Source organism: Sebastes fasciatus, chromosome 19 (assembly GCF_043250625.1).
Source record: "Sebastes fasciatus isolate fSebFas1 chromosome 19, fSebFas1.pri, whole genome shotgun sequence".
Taxonomy (NCBI): Eukaryota; Metazoa; Chordata; class Actinopteri; order Perciformes; family Sebastidae; genus Sebastes; species Sebastes fasciatus.
In genome coordinates, this window is record NC_133813.1 from 2,602,744 (window position 1) to 2,626,442 (window position 23,699).

At 34.5% G+C, this 23,699-nt stretch overlaps 2 protein-coding genes and 1 long non-coding RNA gene across 4 annotated transcripts; 1 reads left to right on the forward strand and 2 right to left on the reverse strand.

Annotated features, from left to right (window-relative positions):
• Window positions 1–5,368: 5,368 nt before the first annotated feature.
• Window positions 5,369–11,072, reverse strand: LOC141757816 (uncharacterized). Its single transcript, XM_074618663.1, has 3 exons — window positions 10,942–11,072; window positions 8,412–10,118; window positions 5,369–5,503 (listed from the first exon to the last, which is right to left on the reverse strand). Exons 1-3 carry the CDS (start codon window positions 10,972–10,974, stop codon window positions 5,369–5,371), a joined length of 1,875 nt encoding a protein of 624 aa, XP_074474764.1. The 5' UTR covers window positions 10,975–11,072.
• Window positions 11,073–16,504: 5,432 nt separating this feature from the next.
• ved (ventrally expressed dharma/bozozok antagonist) lies at window positions 16,505–20,084 on the forward strand. Its single transcript, XM_074618619.1, has 3 exons — window positions 16,505–17,020; window positions 18,042–18,301; window positions 19,289–20,084. The coding sequence occupies exons 1-3, from the start codon at window positions 16,780–16,782 to the stop codon at window positions 19,634–19,636; spliced, it is 849 nt and encodes a 282-aa protein (XP_074474720.1). The 5' UTR covers window positions 16,505–16,779; the 3' UTR covers window positions 19,637–20,084.
• On the reverse strand, window positions 17,635–22,114 carry LOC141757794 (uncharacterized). 2 transcript variants are annotated; one of them, XR_012591761.1, is made up of 2 exons: window positions 21,816–22,114; window positions 17,635–18,286 (listed from the first exon to the last, which is right to left on the reverse strand). It is a non-coding gene; the product is annotated as an uncharacterized LOC141757794 (long non-coding RNA). The 2 variants fall into 2 exon arrangements; XR_012591760.1 differs by lacking the exon at window positions 21,816–22,114 and adding an exon at window positions 20,812–21,096.
• Between the last annotated feature and the right edge of the window lie 1,585 nt (window positions 22,115–23,699).

Below are 23,699 nucleotides of genomic sequence, written 5' to 3' on the forward strand. Positions count from 1 at the left end.
GTACTTTTATATTTTAGTACAACTCGTAGTACTTCACGTCTAGCAGGACATGTTTTACGTCTGTTGTTTTACCGTCTGTGTAAAAGGAGTATTTCCCCACATACATGTCACAGCTGTGTTCTACTCACATGTATTCTGCAACGTCCTCTCTTATCTGCACATTCACTCAAGAGGAAACCACACAGCAGAGATACCACACAGTGAAGGGAACATGTAGTCACTTACTAAAGTACACTGTAAAAAAAAAAAAGTGTAAATTAACGGAAATTTTCCGACAGCAGAGGCGCCAGAAAAACGTCTGTTAAAAAACGGAAAAATACTGTCCATTAAATAACATAAATAAACTACTGATACTTTAAGCACATTCAGATGATAATACTTTTGCACTTAAGTGGAGTTTGAATACAGGACTTTCACTTGTATCTGAGTATTTTTACATCGTCGTAATGGTACTTTTACTTTAGTTAAAGTTCTGAGTATACTTCTTCCACCAGTTTGTCCCGCTCATTATTTCCTCTTTAACTTTTACTCATGACTCATGATATTTTTAAAGGAATATAATAAGTACATAAAACGTGGTGTGAGTACTGAAGTAGTGTTTAAATTTCCAATCATTTCTTCAACATCATTAGTTTTTTTCCAGGAGCTCCGTACTGTAACCTTCAGTTGAATGAATTAACATGTCGAGCGACGACGTCCCGTCTGGTCTCTGTTCTCACAGACTGGAAGTCTCCTCGCTGCAGGACGATGTCACTCTCGTGTCTCCTTCAGGAACTTTTGGTTCACACATACGGTGTTAAAAACAGAGACGTGTCGATGGTGATGCAGGAACATACAATATAATATATATATATGTATATTGTATTGTATTTGTACCTCCTTACTGCATGTATTACAACTACAGACACACTATGTATAGTGTTATGTTTACATTTCATACAGTGTAAATGATGAATAAATAAATAAGATGAAGTGTGCACAGAGAGAGAGAGACAGAGAGACAGAGAGAGAGAGGGGGGGTGTGAGAGGAGACGGAGGTGTGAACAACGACACGGCCTTTGATGTTAAACTGGTATTTAGAGGTTAATGAGGCTGTTAGGAAGAGGTGAAGGAAACGCCTCTAGTTCACACACACACACACACACACACACACAAAGGAAATGTGAGGATCTCTGTTATATAAAACCTGAAGGACACAAACGTATCAGCGGGATTATTTATTCAGGATTTAATACCAGGACTAAATGCTTTAGTGTTGGAGGAAATATTCAGATCCTTTTTCTTTTTAAAGTAAAAGTCCTGCATTCAAACTCCACTTATGTACAAAGTATTACTAAATCTTCTTAAAGTATCAGTAGTAAAAGTACTCATTGTGCAAAATGTCTCCTCTGACTGATATCTGATTATATGTGACATTATTATTAAGTTCCGGTGCTTAAATTTATTATGATATATGATTTTTTTGTGAAATATTGGATAATTCAAAGATTAATTAAAGAGTAATAACAATAACAATATATATATATATATATATATATATATATATATATAATATATTATATATATAATAAATATATATATATATTTTTTTTAAATATTTAAAAAAATATTTATTTATTTTATTACATTCAAATTAATCTTAGTTTCTGTATATTTTTAAAAAATATATATTATAAATATATTTTATGATATTTTTACATTTTTAATATATATTTTTTGTATTTAAGTTACTATATTTGTCTGTATATTTTATAATTTTTATTTTATTTCTGTTATTTTCCTATAATGTCATTTCTGATAAATGACTGTTTTTAATCTTTGTTTTTTGTGAAATATTGCATAATTTAAAGAATGAATACGTGTGGTGATATAAAGACAAATAACAAAATATAAAATAATTATATAGATTTTCATTTATTTTAACATTTATTTGTTATTTATTTCTGTATATACTTATTTATATATTTAAAAAAGACATTTATTTATTTATTGCATTCAAATTACTCTTATTTTCTGTATATTTTTATATTTTATATTTTGTTTTTATATAAGTAATTTCTTCTGATACATAAATATGTTTTTAACTTATGTCTAATCTTTGTTTGTTTTGTGAAATATTGGATAATTTAAAGCATAAATACATGTGGGAATATATAGACAAATAACAAAATATAAAAGAATAATTATAAGCATTTTTATTTATTCTAACGTTTATCGATTATTTATATATATATTTATTAATATTTTTTGCAGTTTAATCATTCTTTCATGTTTATTTTTTATATTTTTAATTATTTATTTCTGTATATATTTATTCATTTATTGCAATTAAATTACTCTATTTTTTCTGTATATTTTTATATTTTATTTTGTATATAATGTCGTTTCTTCTGATACATAAATATGTTTTTAACTTATGTCTAATCTTTGTTTTGTGAAATATTGGATAATTTAAAGCATAAATACATGTGGGAATATATAGACAAATAACAAAATATAAAAGAATAATTATAAGCGTTTTCATTTATTCTAACGTTTATCGATTATTTATTTATATATATATTTATTAATATTTTTTGCAGTTTAATCATTATTTTTCAGGTTTATTTTTATATTTTTAATTATTTATTTCTGTATATATTTATTCATTTATTGCAATTAAATTACTCTATTTTTTCTGTATTTTTTTTTTATTTTATTTTTTATATAATGTCGTCTCTTCTGATACATAAATACGTTCTTAACTTATCTCTAATCTTATTTTTTTTTTTGAAATATTGGATAATTTAACTTCTTTGGACTAAAACAGTTATTTAAATGAAACATGTGAGAAGTTTAGAGGTGAAATGTCTCTTTGATGGAACTGATAACAACTCAGAGACGTCTGAGACGAGACGAGGAGACACAACTAGAAACTCATTGACTGGAAGACGTCACAAGCCAAAAAGCTTTGCAAACCACTGGTCTAATCTTTCATTTATGTTGCATACATGTGTTATGTTGTATTTTATAAGCTCATAGATTCTTTTTTTTAAATGTAGAATATTGTTTTGTGAAATAAGTACTATATCTGTCAAATAAATGTAATGATATAGTAAAATAAAAAATAAGAAAATAAATATATATATATACTGTATTTAAATTAAATTACATTTTTTAAATTAAATTATATTCTTTAAATTAAATTAAATTACCTTTTCCATAAAATGGAAAAATGCAAGTACAAGTACCATAAAATTGCACATAAAGTACAGTACTATTAAAACTGTTAACGTTTTTTTAACATTTAAAAAAATTGTGAATACAGAGCATAACCAGTCCTTGTTTTTTTCATTTGAGCACCACAAACAGAAACCCATTCACCTCCATTAAACTGAGGAACTGCAGATTTCTTAAAATCTTGAACAATTTGCATGTTTAAATATTTGTTTTTTCATTATTATTTGAGTGAACTGACCCTTTAAATCTGTTGTTTATTTGCTCCTTTTGTTTCTTTCTGCATGATCTTTGTTTACGTCTGTTTTTGGTCTTTTGTGTTCACACTCAGGATTAGTGTGCAAATATTCTGCATTTATCTGCCAGAACAGTGAAGAACACACTGAAGGCCAATAAAGCAGATAGTGATCCTGAGTGAGCACGCTGGGTGTTATCCATGGTGATGATGATGAGGGTCACTGGTCGTCCTCGGCCCCAGACCCGGTCCCAGACCTAGAGCCAGGCTGCTGCTGTCTGTGGGGTAGCGGTCTCCTGCTGGGCTCGTCTTTGATTGGCTCCATTGGACCCTTTCATCTCTAATGGGCCTGTTTGCTGCTCTGTTATGGACACAAACACACCTCGACCCCCCCGACCCCCCAGGGCGCCTCCGAGGAGACCAGACACGTCCCGACCCGATGCTCAGATCTCTGCATGTGACATCTCCGACTTTATCAGGTTTTTATTGATAAAATCCTCAAAATACAGAAGTTTTAAAGGAGAAAGCTGCAGATTTGAACAAAATAAATTCCTTGTCTCACAATTTATCACCTAAAATGTGAATTGAAAATGTAAAAAAAAATAATACATATTCAAAAACTTCTGGGCAAAAAAACCCTCAATTAAATAATTTGTAATAACTTTTTACTTATTTATTTCTTATACAAAAATAGATTTGAACAAAATGTATTCCTTGTCTCACAATTTATACCCTACTTACTATATTTAGTAATATACCCAATATACCCTAATTTAAAACCCTTAAAAAAGGAAAAGCAGAAAAAGTAGCATTGCAAATACAGTAAAAAATATTTTAATAACTTTATATTAAACTTTATATTAAATAAAAGCAATTTATCACCTAAAATGTGAACTGAAAAAAGTAGAAAAAAAGTAAAAAAATAATACAAATAAAGTATAAATACATATCTAAACACCTTTGAGAAAAAAAACACCCCACAATAAAAAACACATATATATATATATACTATATTTTTTTATTTATTATTCAAAAACAGATTTGAACAAAATACATTCCTTGACAACAAGACTCAATTTATCAACTTAAGTGTACATTTTTAAGAGAAAAAGGAGGAAAAATTACAAATAAAGTAATAAAAATACAAATTTAAACACATCTGGGGAAAAAAACACAATTAAATCTTAATTTAATAATTTCTCTTCTTTAATTTGAAATAAGAAAACATCAGTCCTCCTTGACGTTGATAACAATAATACAATTATTTTCCTTTTTGTGTTTTTTATCACTTAAAAATGATTTGTTGACAAGAATAATAATATTTAGAATATTTATAACTTAATTATTTCTTATTTTAAAACAGATTTAAAGAAAATACATTCCTTGACAGCAAGACTCTTAAGACAACTTAAGTGTAAATTGTTAAGAGAAAAAGCAGGAAAATTACAAATAGAGTAATAAAAATACACATTTAAACACTTCTGGGGGGAAAAAAAACACATTTAAATCTTAATTTAATAATTTATCTTCTTTAATTTGAACTATTAAAGCGTCCTCTTCTTTAATGTTGATCACAATAATAAAATAAAACAATTAACTCTTTTCCTTTATGTGTTTTTTTTATCCCTTAAAAATGATTTGTTGACAATAATAATAATATTTATAATATTTACAGTCGTATCCTGGTGCAGTTTTAGCACAAATAATGTAAGAAAAGCAGCTGAAATGTGAGAATAAAGTGTGTGTTTGTGTGTGTGTGTGTGATGCTGAATGGATTCCTCTATGCAGATGAAGGTGCTGATGACGCCCAATAATCATTGATCTCCATTGCCGGCAGTCTCCAGCAGTTGCCCGCCCTGTCTGTAACACAGTCAGTTAAGGCCTCTTCCCCTGTCCCATTGATCCCTATCAGCCTCATCAAAGGCTGCCGGGGGCTTTGAAGGGGGCCAGCGGGACCGGTCCTGGTGGACGGGCAGGCGCTGCGACTCCCCCCTCATCATCAAACAGGAGGAGGACAGAAAAGACAGAGGAGGACGGGGGGGCTTGTCTCGTCTTTAGAGAGGTGAAATTTAAATGTCTCTGAATCCAGGAGCTGCTGGAGGCGGTTGCTGCTGTGACGAGGCTCACCTGATAAAAGCAGCTTGGGAACCCTCAGTTCCCAAGCTGCTTTTATGGCAGGTAATAGAGAATATCCCAGCAGACCCTAAAATGTAAAATAACGTCTCACTTAGTATATGGTGACACAGATTTACATGTTTTTATTCCTTCAGTCATTTCACATTCATCTTTGGAAAAATAGGTTTTTACAAAAGCCACGTTTACTCCACGTAGGTCAGAGGTCAGCGACCTGCGGCTCTTTAACTCCTCTCCAGTGGCTCCCTGTGGATTTGACAAAAAATTAATGGAAATGAAGGTTGTTGTAGGTCTATGGTACGACGGTACGACGGTACGACTGTACGACGGAGTATTAGGGCCCCATTGAGGAAAAAAAAATAAAACTGAGATTTCGAGAATAAAGTCATAATATTATAAAATAGTAATTTTACGTGTTATTTTATTTTTTTCTCGTAAACCAACGACTTTTATTCTTGTAATATTACCACTTTTTTTCTCCTATAGTTATGACTTTATTCTTATACTATTACAACTTTTTTTCTCGTAATATTATGACTTTATTCTCGTAATATTATGACTTTTTTTCTCGTTAAGTTATGACTTTATGCTCGTTATATTAAGACTTTTTTTCTGTTAAAGTTATGACTTTAATCTCATAATATTAAAAAAAAAATTCTCGTAAAGTTATGACTTTATTCTCGTAATATTATGACTTTTTTCTCATAAACGTATAACTTTATTCTCGTAATATTACGACTTTTTTCTCATAAAGTTATGACTTTTTTCTCATAATATTCTGACTTTATTGTGTAAATCTCAGATGTTTTTTCCCTCAATGTGGCCCTAATACTCCGTAGTACATTATCTCTTTGGCCCTCACTGCATTAGACTTATATACTATATACTTAGACTATAAACTGTGTTACCTTCATCACAATGATCAAATGTTTTGCGGCTCCAGACAGATTTTTATTTATTTTTTGCCCCGAAATGGCTCTTTTGATAGTAAAGGTTGTTGACCCCTGTCGTAGATGAGGTAAAAAGTACATTACTTCCCTCCAAATTGTAGTAGAAGTAGGAAGTAGCATGACATTTTAAATACTCAAGTAGAGTACAAATACCTCTGGTTATATAGAGTCAGAAAAACAACAACCGGCAGGTGATTGATCCAGTTAAAAGTTCAAAGAGGTCCTGATCATCTGTTGTCTCTCCGTCACCTCCATCACTGTCTGTCTGTCTGTCTGTCTGTCTGTCTGTCTGTCTGTCTGGTATCAGTGTCGGCCTACCTCCACCTTTGCTGACTTGACTATGACTTGCCCCAAACTGCATGTGATGATCATAAAGTGGGCATGTCTGTAAAGGGGAGACTCTTGGGTACCCATAGAACCCATTTACATTCACATATCTGGAGGTCAGAGGTCAGTATGTGAACCATGCTCACTTTTACCTTGTTTTTTGTTTTTTTACTTGCTTTTACTGCCAAGACCTGCTAAACTGTTTTTCATTGTTTTTCCATGACAATGACAATAACATCTCTAAGTCTAAGACTTTTTATCGACATACTATATACTATGACTTTTTTATATTTTTTAGTGATATACTATATATTATGGCTTTTTTATATTTTTTAGTGATATACTATATACTATGACTTTTTTATATTTTTTAGTGATATACTATATACTATGGCTTTTTTATATTTTTTAGTGATATACTATATACTATGACTTTTTTTATATTTTTTAGTGATATACTATATATTATGGCTTTTTTATATTTTTTAGTGATATACTATATATTATGACTTTTTTATATTTTTTTGTGATATACTATATATTATGGCTTTTTTATATTTTTTAGTGATATACTATATATTATGGCTTTTTTATATTTTTTAGTGATATACTATATATTATGGCTTTTTTATATTTTTTAGTGATATACTATATATTATGGCTTTTTTATATTTTTTTGTGATATACTATATATTATGGCTTTTTTATATTTTTTAGTTATATATTATGGCTTTTTTATATTTTTTTGTGATATACTATATATTATGGCTTTTTTATATTTTTTTGTGATATACTATATATTATGGCTTTTTTATATTTTTTAGTTATATATTATGGCTTTTTTATATTTTTTTGTGATATACTATATACTATGACTTTTTAATATTTTTTTTAATGATATACTATATACTATGATTTGTGGTTGGAAACCGGATCACCCGGATCACCCGGATCACCCGGATTACCCGGATTCAACCCAGCAGACACGGGCCGAATCACTCAGCCACCATGTCGCTGTGGGGAGGAGGGAGAGAGTATGGAGGGGTGATGGTAGGAGGCGACCACGTCACCGTGGGGAGGAGGTTGAAATCACTTCATATAGAGCAGGTAGGGTGTAGGGGCTAGGGGTTGTAGGGTGTAGGGGGTGTAGGTGTAGGGGTTGTAGGGTGTAGGGGGTGAAATCACTTCACATAGAGCATGTAGGGTGTAGGGGTTGTAAGGGGTGTAGGTGTAGGGGGTGTAGGGGTTGTAGGGTGTAGGTGTAGGTGGTGTAGGGGGTGTAGGTGTAGGGGGTGAAGGGGCGGGATGGTCAGAAGGGGGATGGGGGAAGAATGTGGAGAGAAAGGATGCTACTTCTCTCTCCTCTCTTTCTCCTTCCTCTCCTTCTTCTCCCTTTTCAAGTCCTCCTTCTCTTTTTTCTCCAGAGCCTCCTTTTCCTTCTTCACTCTTTTCAACTCCTCCTTCTCTCTTTCCTCCCTCTCCTTCTTCTCTCTCTTCTCTCTTTCCTCCCTCTCTTTCTTCTGTCTCTTCTCCTCCTTCTCCTTCTCCACAATCAGCTTCTTTAACTCCTTCTTCTTGGCATTCATCTCCTCCGCGGTCATCTTCAGCGCTCCCAGGTCAAGTTTCTGGTGGAGCTCCTGGAGGCAGAGGAGTTGTGCCTGGAGGTCTGTGGTGGTGTCGGTCTTGAGCCGGATCTGATCTTCCAGAGCGGCGAGTTTCGTTGACCACTCGGCCTCGCTCTGGAGGAGCTGCATCTCCTTCTCCTTCAGCCGGACCTCGCTCTGGATGAGCTGCATCTCCTTCTTTAGAGTCAGGACTTCCAGAGCCATCTTGGCCGTCGTCAATCCGGTGATCAGATCATCCTTTTCCAGGACGACCTGGCTCACCTTCCTGTCCGACTCGTCCTGCAGAGATTTGACCATCAGATTCTTTTGATCAAGTGCAGATTGGAGCTCTCTCTCACAGGTCTCTCTGATCTCCCTGTTCTCCTCCTTCCAAGCTTCACAGGCCTTTTCACACTTTTCAGTCCAGCCCTGGTTGACCATCAGGATCTCATTATGCTTTTCAAGCAGACTTTGATTGAGAGAGTCGGTCACCTCCTGTTTCTCCTGCTCCTTGGTCTGCAGGTCGTTCTGAACCTGTATCAGGATCTTGTTCTTTTCCAGCTCCCAGCCAGACTCCTTGGCGGCCATCTGCTCCCTCAGGGCAGCGTTTTCGGCAGCCAGCTCAGTGTTGTGCTGCTGGGAGTCCTTCAGCTGGTTGCTGGTAGTCTGGAGGAGTTGAACCTGGAGGTCAGGGTTTTGTTTGTCCTGTTCCTTGAGGTCCCTCTGGGCTTCCTTCCTGATGGTTCTCTCTGACCTGAGAGCGTTCAGGATCGTGTTCTTCTCCAGATCCCAGCCGGCTATCTGCTCCCTCAGGGCAGCGTTTTCGGCGGCCAGCTCGGTGACCTGTTGAGAGTCCTTCAGCTCGTTGCTGGGAGTCTGTTTGACCATCACGATCTCACTCTGCTTTTCAAGCAGACTTTGACTGAGCGAGACGGTCACCTCCTGTTTCTGAGCCTGTATCGGGATGGCTCTCTGAGCCATCCGGAGCTTGTTCTTCTCCAGCTCCCAGCGGGTCTCTTTGGCGGCCATCTGCTGCTTCAGGGCAGCGTTTTCGGCGGCCAGCTCAGTGTTGTACTGGTGAGAGTCCTTCAGCTGGTTGCTGGGAGTCTGTTTGACCATCAGGATTTCATTCTGCTTATCAAGAAGACTTTGATTGAGAGAGTCGATCACCTTCTGTTTCTCCTTCTCCTTGTTCTGCAAGTCGTTCTGAGCCTGTATCTTGATGGCTCTCTGAGTCATCAGGATCTTGTTCTTCTCCAGCTCCCAGCAGGACTCCTTGGCGGCCATCTGCTGCTTCAGGGCAGCGATTTCGGCGGCCAGCTCAGTGTTGTGCTGGTGAGAGTCCTTCAACTGGTTGCTGGGAGTCTGGAGGAGTTGAACCTGGAGGTCAGGGTTGTCCTGTCCTTTGAGGCCCTTCTGGGCATCTTTCCTGATGAGTCTCTCTGACTTGAGAGCCTTCAGGATCCTCATCTTCTCCTCTTCCCAGCTGGAATCCTTGGCGGCCATCTGCTCCCTCAGGGCAGCAATGACTGAGGCCTGCTCAAAGTTGTGTTTTCTGAGATACTGCATCTCCTTGCTGGGAGCCTGCTGGGTAGCGGCTTCAACCAGCTCTTGGTCAAGTGACGGAAAGACCACCGAGAAAACAGTCCCGTCCTAACGTTGGATCACACAAAGAGACAGTTGAAAGTACTGAAGCCAACTCCATCTGCTTCTAAAGAGCACTGTGAAGCTACTTTTTCTGAAACACACTGATTCAGTTGGTCACAAGAGTCTAGCCAAGTTCAGCCTCACACCACAGAATCACATCTTTCTACTGTTTCCTTTATACTATACACACAGAACACCATTTATACTGTCAATAACTTCAGTTTCAGATCAGTTTTTTGGAGATCAGGTTGATCTAAAATCTTTTGGTGAAGCTTAGAATATGTTTTCAGTTCTGGTTTTTGTTAATTTAAGTGTAAAAAACAGCCCTGTTTTAGTCCACATACGTATCTTATACTGCTCATGCATTTGTCAAAAGTTTAGACAAAAGATTAAAAACCAGATGAAACTGTGGGCTGGCCTAGATCAGTGTAACGCTGAACAAAGTGTGTTTAAAGGCCTAGATCAGTGTAACGCTGAACAAAGTGTGTTTAAAGGCCTAGATCAGTGTAACGCTGAACAAAGTGTGTTTAAAGGCCTAGATCAGTGTAACGCTGAACAAAGTGTGTTTAAAGGCCTAGATCAGTGTAACGCTGAACAAAGTGTGTTTAAAGGCCTAGATCAGTGTAACGCTGAACAAAGTGTGTTTAAAGGCCTAGATCAGTGTAACGCTGAACAAAGTGTGTTTAAAGTCCTAGATCAGTGTAACGCTGAACAAAGTGTGTTTAAAGGCCTAGATCAGTGTAACGCTGAACAAAGTGTGTTTAAAGGCCTAGATCATTGTAACGCTGAACAAAGTGTGTTTAAAGGTGTCTGGCTGAGAAGATCTCACCTCGTTTCTTGAACGGACGATCTTCTTCATCATAGCACAACGGAGGTGTTAGTTGTGGTAACGGAGTATAATACAGTAGTAACGCTGTACGGAGTATAATACAGTAGTATTATACGAGGACAATACAGTAGTAACGCTGTATTGAAGTAGCTATAGCAGGTATGTAGTAGATTGACTAACTGTCGCTCTGATCACACGCTCTGTTATCACTGAGAGATGCTTCTCTGGTGAAGGTTCGACTATAACTGAGTTGTTAGACTGCGGGAGCTTCTACTGGTGCACACACAACATTCTAGTGACTTTATGATGTCACTAAGCCACATTCTGTTTAATGTGATGTCACTAAGCCACATTCTGATGTGATGTCACGTTTCAGAATGTGATGTCATGTTTCAGAATGTGATGTGATGTCACGTTTCAGAATGTGATGTCACACTGCACTGTGGTCACATGACTTCTCCAGACTGAAAAACTGCAAAATGGAGGTTTCTAAAAGTTTTTTTTTCTTTATTTTTTCATTATCTATATATAAAAGTTCAATACAGTAGATTCATAAAGATGTTCAGATTTTATTTGTTACAAAATAAAATTCTGCAAATATTTTTTACAGTATAAAATAATATAAATTATACAGCAAATAAAATATAAGGAAAGAAAAAGATGAATAAAAACAAATAACAATAAAACTATTTTGTTAAACAATTGGAATAAAGGAGGTGCTGAAAGTCGACCTGCCCAACATGGCCGATGATATAAAGTCCTCTGAGGGTCTCTCAGTGTTTCAATATGAAATATTACACCCTCTCTATTCTACATTTTTATTAAACACAACAATGCATGTATTTTACAGTAAAGGCTTCTTGGTTGCTATAGCAGACGACCGTTGACCCCGCTCAACCACTTCTTCATGTTACTTCCATCAGGGATCCAGAACCGGGTCGAGACACTAAAAATGGGTTTAACATGATCAGAGATATAATCGTCCATGAGGACGGCTCGCCTCGTTGTAAGGTTCTATATCGTTTCCACCACAGAGGAACCTCGACTCTGAGCTATTCAATTCATGATATTGGCCAAAACCAGCGACTCCCATCTGGTCATTTTCTAACATAATATATATAATCACAATAACATTACATATATAACGTGATGAATTTAGTCTCCCACCCCGAGCCTCCACACCTTCAGTGCCCATTGAAACGGATGGGAAAGTAATCAGTGTTTTTATTATTGTTAATCTTAAAAACTATTATCTGGACAATGAAAGGCTAAATAAACACGTATCCATAAAGCTGTCCTTGGATATCTGTAAAATCCAACAACTGTGTCGTTTACTGTACATGTGTTCCACTTATGTGACGATCTTTGTTCCTTGAATGTTTTTAAGGGTAAATCCAAAACACAGAGGCAATCCTAACAAAAATAACAAATATCAGTCTTGACCGACATTTAAGATTTGAAGTCTTTAAAAAAAAAAAAGACACAATTTTGTAGTTTCAATAATGCAAAAATAACACCTAAATAACAGCAAAAACAAAATAAAATTGTTATTTTAAACATCGGTATCGGCCCAAAACTTTGTAATCGTCACTTCCCTGCTTTTCAGAGGCCTGAAGATGTTGAATGATCCAGTAATTCAAAAGCAAAGATTACATTTACTAAAAAACGTCATTTTATGCAGCAGAAATTTGTTTACAACTTCTTCTGGTTTAGACACCTGAGATCTGGAGAAACGTTGTGAGTGAACTAATTATTCTATTTATTTTTTAATTCTCCAGACTCTCCGGTCTTCATCTCTCATCCTCACTTCTTTAACGCCGACCCGGTGCTGCTGGACTTCGTTCAGGGTCTCAATCCAACCGAAGACGAGCACGGCCTCTTCATCCACATCCACCCGGTGAGCACGCACACATCTATGGCCTGAAAAGAGTTCTTCTAGGTCCATCAAATACAAACTAAACAACTCTTGGTGGTGCCAAAAGTCCAATACACATTCATGTCTATTTATTACATAAGTTCATCTTCTTCCCTTTTAACTTAAAGGTCCCATATCGTGCTCATTTTCAGGTTGTTACTTGTATTTTATGTTTCTACTAGAACATGTTTCCATGCTTTAATCTTCATAAAACACTTTATTTTCCTCATACTGTCTGCCTGAATATGCCTGTATTCACCCTCTGTCTGAAACGCTCCGTTTTAGTGCATTTCAACAGAATTGCAATGGAATTGCGTTGCTGGGCAACAGCTTGCGTATATGTTTACTTCCTGTCAGCTGATGTCATTCATATACACTTGCCACAAGAAAATAAACATTTTAGAATATTTATGTTTAAAACTGTGAAATGGTCTAGATAAAAACAGTTTTATATCTATGATCTATATATATATTGTATATTTGTGACATCACAAATGGACAGAAATCCTGACGGCTTGTTTCAAGGACACAGTTTCTGAATACATGGTGTGTGTATTTCTCTGTCAATACTTTCACAGTATTTATATTACACTTAAACCTGCTTTATAATATAAAAGCCATGAAAATCTCACTATTTTACAATACGGGACCTTTAAATATAAATTACTCTGTGGTTTGACATTTCAACCATTATGTCTTTCCATGGACAGATGCATGGACATGATTTCAGTAATTTAGTTCTACGTTTTCAAAACAGAAATCCTTAAAATTAGAAGTAAACATGAATAATTATTACACTAAATTTATGTTGTATTCTCCCACGGAATTTAAAATTCTATATATAAAGATAGATGCTTTATTTCTTTAATTTCTATAATAATTCTAATTCTCTCCTCTCCTCTCCTCTCCTCTCCTCTCCTCTCCTCTCCTCTCCTCTCCTCTCCTCTCCTCTCCTCTCCTCGGTCCATCCAGGTGATGGTGGTGATGACTGTTATGAGCCTCTTCACAGGTCGGATCATCCTCCTCAGGTCGTTATCAGTCACTTCACCTTGATCCCTAAATCCAGTTTACCATTGAAAGACACTCGAGATGGTTTCACATCATTTAAGGCGCCACAGAATAGATTATCCCCATTATCCTACTTACTTATCCTACAGGAGGTACTTATTATCCTATAGGAGGAACCTTTATCCAAGTAAACAATCTGAGTACTTCCACCTCCACTAGTTTCTATATATGTGATATCATGAGGGAGTATTCCTTTGAGTCTTTGGTACTTAAAGTGAATTTAGTATCATTACTGTTGTTAAATAACTTATAATAAAAAGGTAGACAGGTACTTAAATATATTTATGTGCAGCGGTGGAAAGTAACATTTACTCAAGTATTATAAGTAACGTTTTAGGTACTTGTACTTTACTTGAGCACTTACATTTATGGTACTTTAAACTTCTACGTCACTACATTTCAGAGGGAAATAATGTACTGTTCTACCAACAACAGTAACATGCTACATTCATAATAATAATAATATAATATGTAATAATATTTCACACAGGGGACATTTTTCTGCAATAAGTACTCATAATTTATATATATATATATAAATAAATATATATATATAAATATAAATTAAAAAATTGCAATAAATTAAAAAATTAAAAAGTATGTAGAAAAATGTCCCCTGTGAGTGAAATATTGTTTAATATTATATTTATTTATTAATTTGATATTTTGTTGGGAATATTTCTGTGAGTATTTGGTATTTAAAATGTATTTATAGCATTGTTACTGTTGGTAAATTATTTTTAGATAGACATTTATTTATTTATAGCAGTGTTAAAGTAACTAAGTACATTTACTCAAGTACTGTACTTAAGTACAATTGTAGGTACTTGTACTCTACATGAGTACTCTCATTTTACGCTACTTTATACCTCTACTACATCTCAGAGGGAAATAATGGACTTTTTTTCCCCAACAACAGTTAAATGTTACTTATACATCGGAGTATTTGTAAACTGCTGTATTGGTACTTTCACTCAAGTAAATGATCTGAATACTTCTTCCACCACTGGTTTGTAGTAATCTTGTGTATTTATCTTTATTTCCTGTAATATTTTTATATCAATCTGCTCTCACAGTATTCCTGTGAGTACTTTAACAGACCTGCTAAAAGGTATTTATTTGCATTAATGGAAAGTACATCTACTCAAGTACTTGTAAGTATTTTAATTGTAAAATGCTCTATATTTCTTGTTTCTTGTTAATTCAGTAATATTACACTACATTTCTAGTGATTATTGATCCTTGTTGGATCATTTTAAATCAATTAAAAGAAAGATACCACGACTTTAAAACCCGTCAGTGTTAAATCTCTTGTTATATACGTCATATCAGTGACTCTCCTTTAATCTGGGATCATCCCGGATTAACTGTTGCCGTTAAATTAAACCACTCACTGCTCGTTATTCACCTGAAAGCTCTTTTCAAATGATGCTAATGGACGTTTAAATGACTGTTTGTGATGAGCAGTTTAGCACCGAGGAGGATCAACGTTTGATTAATGACCGGAAATACAGTTTATCATGTGAAAGGCTGCAAATAAGGATTACTGTTTTATCAATTAATCTGCAGATATTATGATTTCACATGTCTTTGATTGTCTGCAGATGATTTTTTATAATTAATTAATTAATATTTTGGTCTTTAAAATATCAGAAAATTGTTTAAAATGCATGTTATAATTTCCCAGAATGCAAGTTGACGTATTCAGAATAATTTTCTCTGTCGGACCAACAGTCTAAAACCCAAATATATTCAATTTACAATCATAGAAAACTGAGAAAAAAAACATTTTCATTCACATATCTGGAGGTCAGAGGTCAACTCCTTTGAAAATGGCTATGACAGTTTTTCCTCACCAAAACTTTAGCGTAAGTTTTGAGTGTTATTTAACCTCCTTCTCGACAAGCTAGTATTTAGTATCAGATTTTTTTTCTAACATTTTTGGGGAATTTTTTTTTTTTTACATTTTTCTAACTTTTTTTCAACCAATTTTCTTTTACGTTTTTCTGTTTTGGTTTTTTTCTGACTTTTTTTTTATTTACATTTTTTTGCCTTTTTTTCTAACATTTTTCTGGCTTTTTTTACGTTTTTTCTATTTTTTTTTTTTGTTATAATATATTTTCTAACATTTTTTGACTTTTTTTTTTACATTTGTTTAAAAACATTTTTTTCTGACATTTTTTATTTACATTTTTTTGACTTGTTTTCTAACATTTTTCTGACTTTTTTTAAACATTTCTTTTACGTTTTTTCTAACATTATTTTTTTTAATATATATTTTCTTTTTCTAAAATTTTTTGACTTTCTTTTTACATTTGTTTAAAAACATTTTTCTAACTTCTCACTATTTTTAATATGTGTATTTGAGTTGGATATGCAGAAAATGATGGAATAGACTAAAGTGAAACTGTGAAGGAGACAGAAACAGGATTTGATGTATTTACAGTGAGGACGAGGTGGTGGAGATGCAGACAGTTTGGGCTGAGGTGTGTCTATTATCTTTTTATTTTGGAGGCAGGAAGGAGGGATGGGGGGTGGAGGTCTGGAGGTGGAGGGGGGTCCTTCCAGACTCACTGGAGCCTGCCAGTAACAGCCTCATTGAGACTGAATGAGACGTCTTAATTACTCCAGTTGTGAAAACTAAAGGAGGCGGGTGGAGGGACGGGAGGATGTCTGCTTTGATCTCAGAGTCTGAGGGAGTTTGATGCCCCCCTATAAATACAGACCAGCAGAGCTGAGGGGGGTTAGTTAAACTCTCCCAGGACCAGGACCAGGACCAGCACAGACCACCTCCTGCACTCTGGAACTTTTATAACACACAAGGATTTACTCTTTCTTTGAGATACTCTGCAGCCATGAGAGGAGATTTTTCTATCGAGTGGATGGCCCAGAGCAGCCAGCCTGTAGGTACAGAGACCGCCTCGGCCTCTGGACCTGGACCAGGACCAGGACCCGCTGCCTGTGGGACTCATTCAGAGAGTCTGCCGGGTTTTTACTGCAGACAGAAGGCAGAAAATTCACCGGAGCAGCAAGAAAGCAGGAGCCAGGACCTGGATGCTTTCAGTCTGCAGCACCAAACCTCTCACAGTAACCAAGGTACGTTCAGTCCAAACTATCTGCTCAAGTACTTGTACTTTACTTGAGCGTCAGTAAATACAATTTTAAGGATATACATCAAATGAAACCAATTAAAATAAAATTATGTAATTAAACATTTTTAGACTTTTGTTTTGGACTGTTTGGGGGACTATTTTTGTTTATTTATTTTGTGTTTTTGTTTTTATTTTATCTATATATTCACTTATTTATTTTATTTTTTGTATTTTATTTAATTTTTAATGTTTATTTTTTCTTATTTTTAAAAAAAATATATATTTTTTTGTATTTATTTGTTTAATTTATTTTTCATTATTTGGGAGACTTGGGACACTCATTTCATATTTGTGTTGACTTATTTATTTTATTAATTTATATATTTACTTTGAGTTTGATGTATTTAATTTTATTTTTTTTATGTATTTAATTTTATTTTTTATTTTATGTTATGTTTATATATATAGTAAAAGTCTCTTGTATTTAATTTATTTATTTATTCTTATGTTAATTAATTGTTTGATATATTTATGCTGTCCTTTAGTTACATCACAAATTAAGATTTTTGCTCACAAAACGTATAATAAAATGATTTTTTTGTTAAATTTAACTACTCATTATTTAACATTTTCTTGAATGTATTTTTAATAACAAAACAAACATTGTGAAGTTCTCACTTTGGGCTGATGCCATTTTTGTTATTTTCACAATTTTTTCCAATCAAACAATCGATTGATTCATGGAGAAAATAATCAGCAGATTAATCCATCATGAAAATAATCAATAATTAATAGTTCAAAATGAGCTCAGATCAACCAACATTAAAATCCTGCTTTTACATTAATGCATGAGGAATAATAATCTAGTGATTGAATATATAAAAGCACAAGTCAATATTTTAATACTTTTAGCAGCATTATACTGACATACTTGTACTGAGGGAGTATTTTTACTATGTGGTTTGAGTACTTAAAGGAATACTTCCATCAGTCTAACATGATGTCTTCTTTGTTCCTCTCTGCAGTGACTGAAGCAGGTTTCAGTAGCGGGACGGAGGAGGAGACCTCAGGGTACGAGAGTGAAGGTGGTCGCTCCGTCTCCCCCACGGCGACCGCCGACTGCTCCTCCACCTCGCCAGCGTCGCCTCTGTCTGGGAGGAGGCCTCGTACGGCCTTCACGGCGGAGCAGATCAGCAGCCTGGAGAGGGCCTTCAAGAGGAACGCCTACCTGGGAACACAAGACAAGGCCGAGCTCTGCAAGAAGCTCAACCTGTCTGACAAACAGGTAACAATCATCAATACGTCATAATCAATATGTGTTCACTTACATCATGTCCTCTGTTTTATTTTACTTTGTTTAGCAAAGCTGATTCCAGCATTTTTAGACTCAATACATGAATACAATTCCCAGCAGTGTCAGTAAATACAATTTTATATCAAATAAAGCAACAAAAATAAAATTATGTAATTGAAACATTTTAGAGACTTTTTTTTGTTTTGGGCTGTTTGGTGGACTATTTTCATTTATTTATTTGTGTTTTTATTTTTTATCTTACTTATATATTCACTTATTTATTTTATTTTTTGTATTTTATTTTATTTTTCATGTTTATTTTTTAATTTTTTTAAAAATATATATATTTTTTATATTTGTTTGTTAGATTTAGTTTTGATTATTTAGGAGACTTGGACTTTTTTGTAGGTCTATTTGGGGGACTATTTTAGTTTATTTATTTATTGGTGTTTTTATTTTTATTTCATTTATATATTCATATATTTGTTTTATTTTTTGTATTTTATTTTTTAAAGATTTTTTAAGATTTATTTGTTTGATTTATTTTTACTATTCGGGAGACTTCATTTAATATTTTTGTTGATTTATTTGTTTTATTTTATTTTTTGCTGTATTTTTCTATTTTCATTATTTTATTTCATTATTATTCGTATTTTATGTTCATTTATAAATAGTATAATTTTCTTGTATTTATTTCATTTTTTATTTTCATTTCATTATTTCTTATTTTAGTTATTTGTTTGATTTATTTATGTTATTATTATTATGGGGACATGGACTCAATATTTCATATTTTAGTTGATTTTTTTTGTTTTGTTTTTATTATTCCACCTGTTTGTTTGCTGTATTTTTCAGAATTTTTTTAATTAATTTATTAATTACATTTATTTATTTCACAATAACATCCTGTCTTCAGCTTTGATGTTCACTAATAAAGAAAATATTGTGTATTAATATTAGATTTTTTCTTCTTCTCAGATCAGAAACTGGTTCCAGAACCGGCGGATGAAGCTGAAGAGGACGGTGCAGGACGCCCTGGCTCACGCATGCCATGCAAACGTTGCCTCTCAGTTCATGCATTACCCCGAGCTGCAGGCCTACAGACCGGGTCCCTACACCAGGTACCACTCAGCATCAGTACCGGAGGGCCCGACGGCGGCCTCCTACGTCCATCCACACAGCCTGCAGTACGGCTCCTCTCTGCCCAGCGTCCCCTCACTGCCCCTGGACTCTTTCTACCAGTACAACGGTCTCCCAGCAGTCATGCTGCCCTCTGCCTCAACACCACTCATGGGAACCTACCCGAGCTACCCCCAGTATTACTGATGCTCTCATCTTCACTGTGATATTCTGTCAGACAAAATTAGAATGCATTGATTTTATTCAATCATCAATGCTAACGGAAATAATAAGGAACAGTTCTTCCTGCTGTGAAGCTTGAGTCCAACAGGGTGGTTGTGTGCAATACTGTGATTTATGTGTGTGTGTGTGTATCTCTGCTTGTAACTGATGTATAGTTTGGATATATTTAAATTTGAATCTAAGAAGTTGTTTTATTTGATTTGTGTTTGTTATGTGAAATCAGACTGCTAAAATAAAAACATTATTAAGACTTAACATGTCATCTGATGTGTTTTCATCCTTACTATCTGGAAGTAAAATATCAATATATTATTTTTGAGGTACTTTGCCAACATGGAAGTATTTTCCATTATTTGCTACTTTAAACTTCTACTCCACTATATTGCAGGATGAGTACTTTTACTTTTGATTTCCTGATAATACTTTTATAATTTTACTATAAGATTTATTTTTTGCAGGACTTTTACTTGTAATTGAATACTTTTCCATAAAGGTATTCCTACTTTTACTCAAGTAAAAGATCTGAAACTTCTTCTACCTCTGAAACTGAGCATATATTTTGAATGTGAAATCCTTATCTGCACCGTTGTCCACCGTTAAGTCCACCGTTGTGTTTTTGCTAAACTTAAATTCACATCTCACAAAATTGTAAGCATGTTAAAAAATGTGACTGAGTTATTTAATATCTCTGTGATATCTTTATTTATTTATTTTTGGCCTACTGCCACCTCCCATTTTTAATCCCATATTAAACGTGCTAAATTTGATAACCAGAGCATTAATATAGCATCAAACAACTATTTGTTATGTAAAGATATAAAGATATAGAGGATTATTGTCTACCTGAGCAGAGCACGTCTTTGTTGACATCACCGGGCGTGCTTGGAGTGCGTGCTCGTGCATGTGAGCGTGCAAAGAACGTATATATTGCCAAGAGGCAGAGTTACACTTCCGTACCATTTTGTAGTGAAAGCTACTACCAGTAAAACATCCGCCTACAAAGTGCCATACAAAAGTAAAAACAAAATTATTTCTATTTTATTGTCATTCTACCGAAGTGGCCTGTGTTGAACAATAAAATATTGTAAATATAATAAGCGTGTTCAGTTTAAAACGGCAGCAGCGGCTGTTGTAAACACCGTAGATATATCTCTTTGCTTCTATACTCTTTGGAGCCGTTGAGAGCTCGCGCCTAGAGGAGCCGAAAACCGCGAAATCTGATCTGAGATCTGCAAAAACTCTCGCGAGACTCGCTGCCCGACGATTTATCGAGGTCGAAGCCAAACCTTGACAATCTCGCGAGATTTTTCCCAGTTTGCGGGCTTGTAGTTGTACTAATTTTGAGTATTTTTAAATATAACTTTACTTGTACTATAGTATTTTTTTGTACTGAAAGCTACTACCAGTAAAACGTCTGCCTACAAAGTAAGTGCCATACAAAGGTAAAAACAAAATTATTTCTATTATATTGTCATTTTACTGAAGTGGCCTGTGGTGAACAATAAAATATTGTAAATATAATGAACTTGTTCAGTTTAAAATGGCAGCAACCCACCGTAGATATATCTCTTTGCTTCTATACTCTTTGGAGCTCGTGCCTAGAAGGGAGCCGAAAACCGCGAAATCTGATCTAAGATCTGCAAAAAATGAAATTCTCGCGAGACTCGCTGCCCGACGAATTATCGAGGTCAAAGCCAAACTTGATAATCTCGCGAGATTTTCCCCAGTTTGCGGGCTAGAAGTTGTACTAGTTTTGAGTCATTTTAAAATATAACTTTACTTTTACAATAGTATTTTTTTAAAAATCTCTAGCAGGCCTATTATACTTTGGCATAGGTCTATGTAAAAAATAAAATATAATGGCGAGTTAACAAAGTGACGCTGCTTCATCTGGAACAGGTGCATGCTGGGAGTGTAATGAGCCGTCAAAGAACGTATATATTGCCAAGAGACGCAGCTACGCTTTCGCAATTTTGTAGTGAAAGCTACTACCAGTAAAACGTCCGCCTACAAAGTAAGTGCCATACAATAGTCAAAATTATTATTTCTATTGTATTGTCATTCTACCGAAGTGGCTTATGTTGAAGAATAAAATATTGTAAATATAATAAAGCGTGATCAGTTTAAAATAGCGACAACCCACCGTAGTTATATCTCTTTGCTTCTCTACTCTTTGGAGCCGTTGAGAGCTCGTGCCTAGAAAGGAGCCGAAAACCTAGAAATCTGATCTGAGATCTGCAAAAAACAGAAACTCTCGCGAGAATCGCTGTCAGACGACTATCGAAGTCAATGCCAAACCTTGATAATATCGCGAGATCTAGCCACTACCAAGTTGATCGTGCCAATCCCGTACTTGTACTAGTTTTGAGTATTTTTTAAATATAACTGTACTGTATTTTTTAATTTTTTTTAATTTTTTTATCTCTAGTAAGCCTATTATGCTTTGGCATAGGTCTATGTAAAAAATTAAATAAAATGGCGAGTTAGCAAAGTGACGCTGCTTCATCTCGAACAGGTGCATGCCGGGAGTAGCTACCATGCCCTGCTAAATACTAACATGATTTCTGCAGGAACGTTTCCAGTGAGATGTTGTGTGTTTGTAGACTGGTTATAGGCTTGTGTGGACTGGTTCTACTGGGAAAGAGACGCTGTGTGGACTGGTTATAATGATGCACGGAGAAGCAGCACAGAAGTTTTACCTGGAGACTACCTGGATGACGCTTCTACAGGTGAGTCCAGTACAACATCACCTGCCACGTTATGATGCTGATGGCTGTACTCAATTCAATTCAATTCAATTTGCTTTATTGATCATGACTGTCAGGTGAACAATATTGGCAAAGCGTCAATTCAATAATAAATACAAATAAAAAAAAGAACAAAATAAAAACAAAAACATATATAGATATATATACATATATACAATTCATTAAGCAAATTACAATATATAGTTATTGTTTTCTTCCATTTAAATAAGTAATTCATATTTGTTGTGTCAATAAAACAAACAAACAATTAATAACAATACATTGCAATATCAAAGGATAAATGTAAAAACAACAAATGAACAATTTAAATAGAAGGAATATAATAATAGGAACTAAATAAACAAGGGGAATATTAAAAAAATTGAACAATATATATACATATTGACAATAAGCAGACTACTAACACAATTGCACAGGTGTAAATATGATATTGCACAGTGAGAATGAAATTCCACCTGAAGGTATTGCACAGTATACAGTATCGTTGCATCTTTAATGAAAAGCATCAGCGCCTCACTATCCATCATTTGAGGTCTAGATTAACATTTTAATTCACTCAACTTTATTCTCCTTAAAAATGCCTCCAAATGTTTCTGCTTTTGTGTTTTTGTATAATCGTTGTTCCAGATTATGACCAAAGGGAGGACCTATGTGTCCCAGTTCCAAGTGTTCCTCCAGTGTCACATTCACTGGATTCAGTTTTCAGCTTTTGATTTTCATGTTGCACAATTACTAAGAAATCCCATGTAGAACAGAGTGTTTTTTCCGTAGCTACCATTGAGAACACTGAGGTCATGTTCTTGGTAATATTTATGGGAATTTATGGGTTTAATGACATGAAGAGGAGTTTACATGCAGAGTAGGCTGATTCTAATATTTATCAGACTAAATGTCACTGAATTTAATTTAATTAAGTTTTCAGGCAAAACATTTTTAATAAATTAAAGTTAGTATCCACCTGAACTACATACCTGGCAGTGTGGAGAAGACTGAAATAAGATGAGATATAACTTTATATATATATCCCAGGGGGAAATGGTTGTGCAACTGTCGCACTACAATGTAGGAAAGCGTGCAAATATATAAAATATGAATGAAGGTGCAAGTATAAAAATATAAATATACAGGTATCCAAAATATAAACAATGCCCAAAAATATAAAGAAGGTATAATGGTAGGAGATAACATTTACAGAAAATATTAATTAATAGTTGAACTAATAAATAATCTATGACATTTTGTGTTTGTTTTTTTAAATA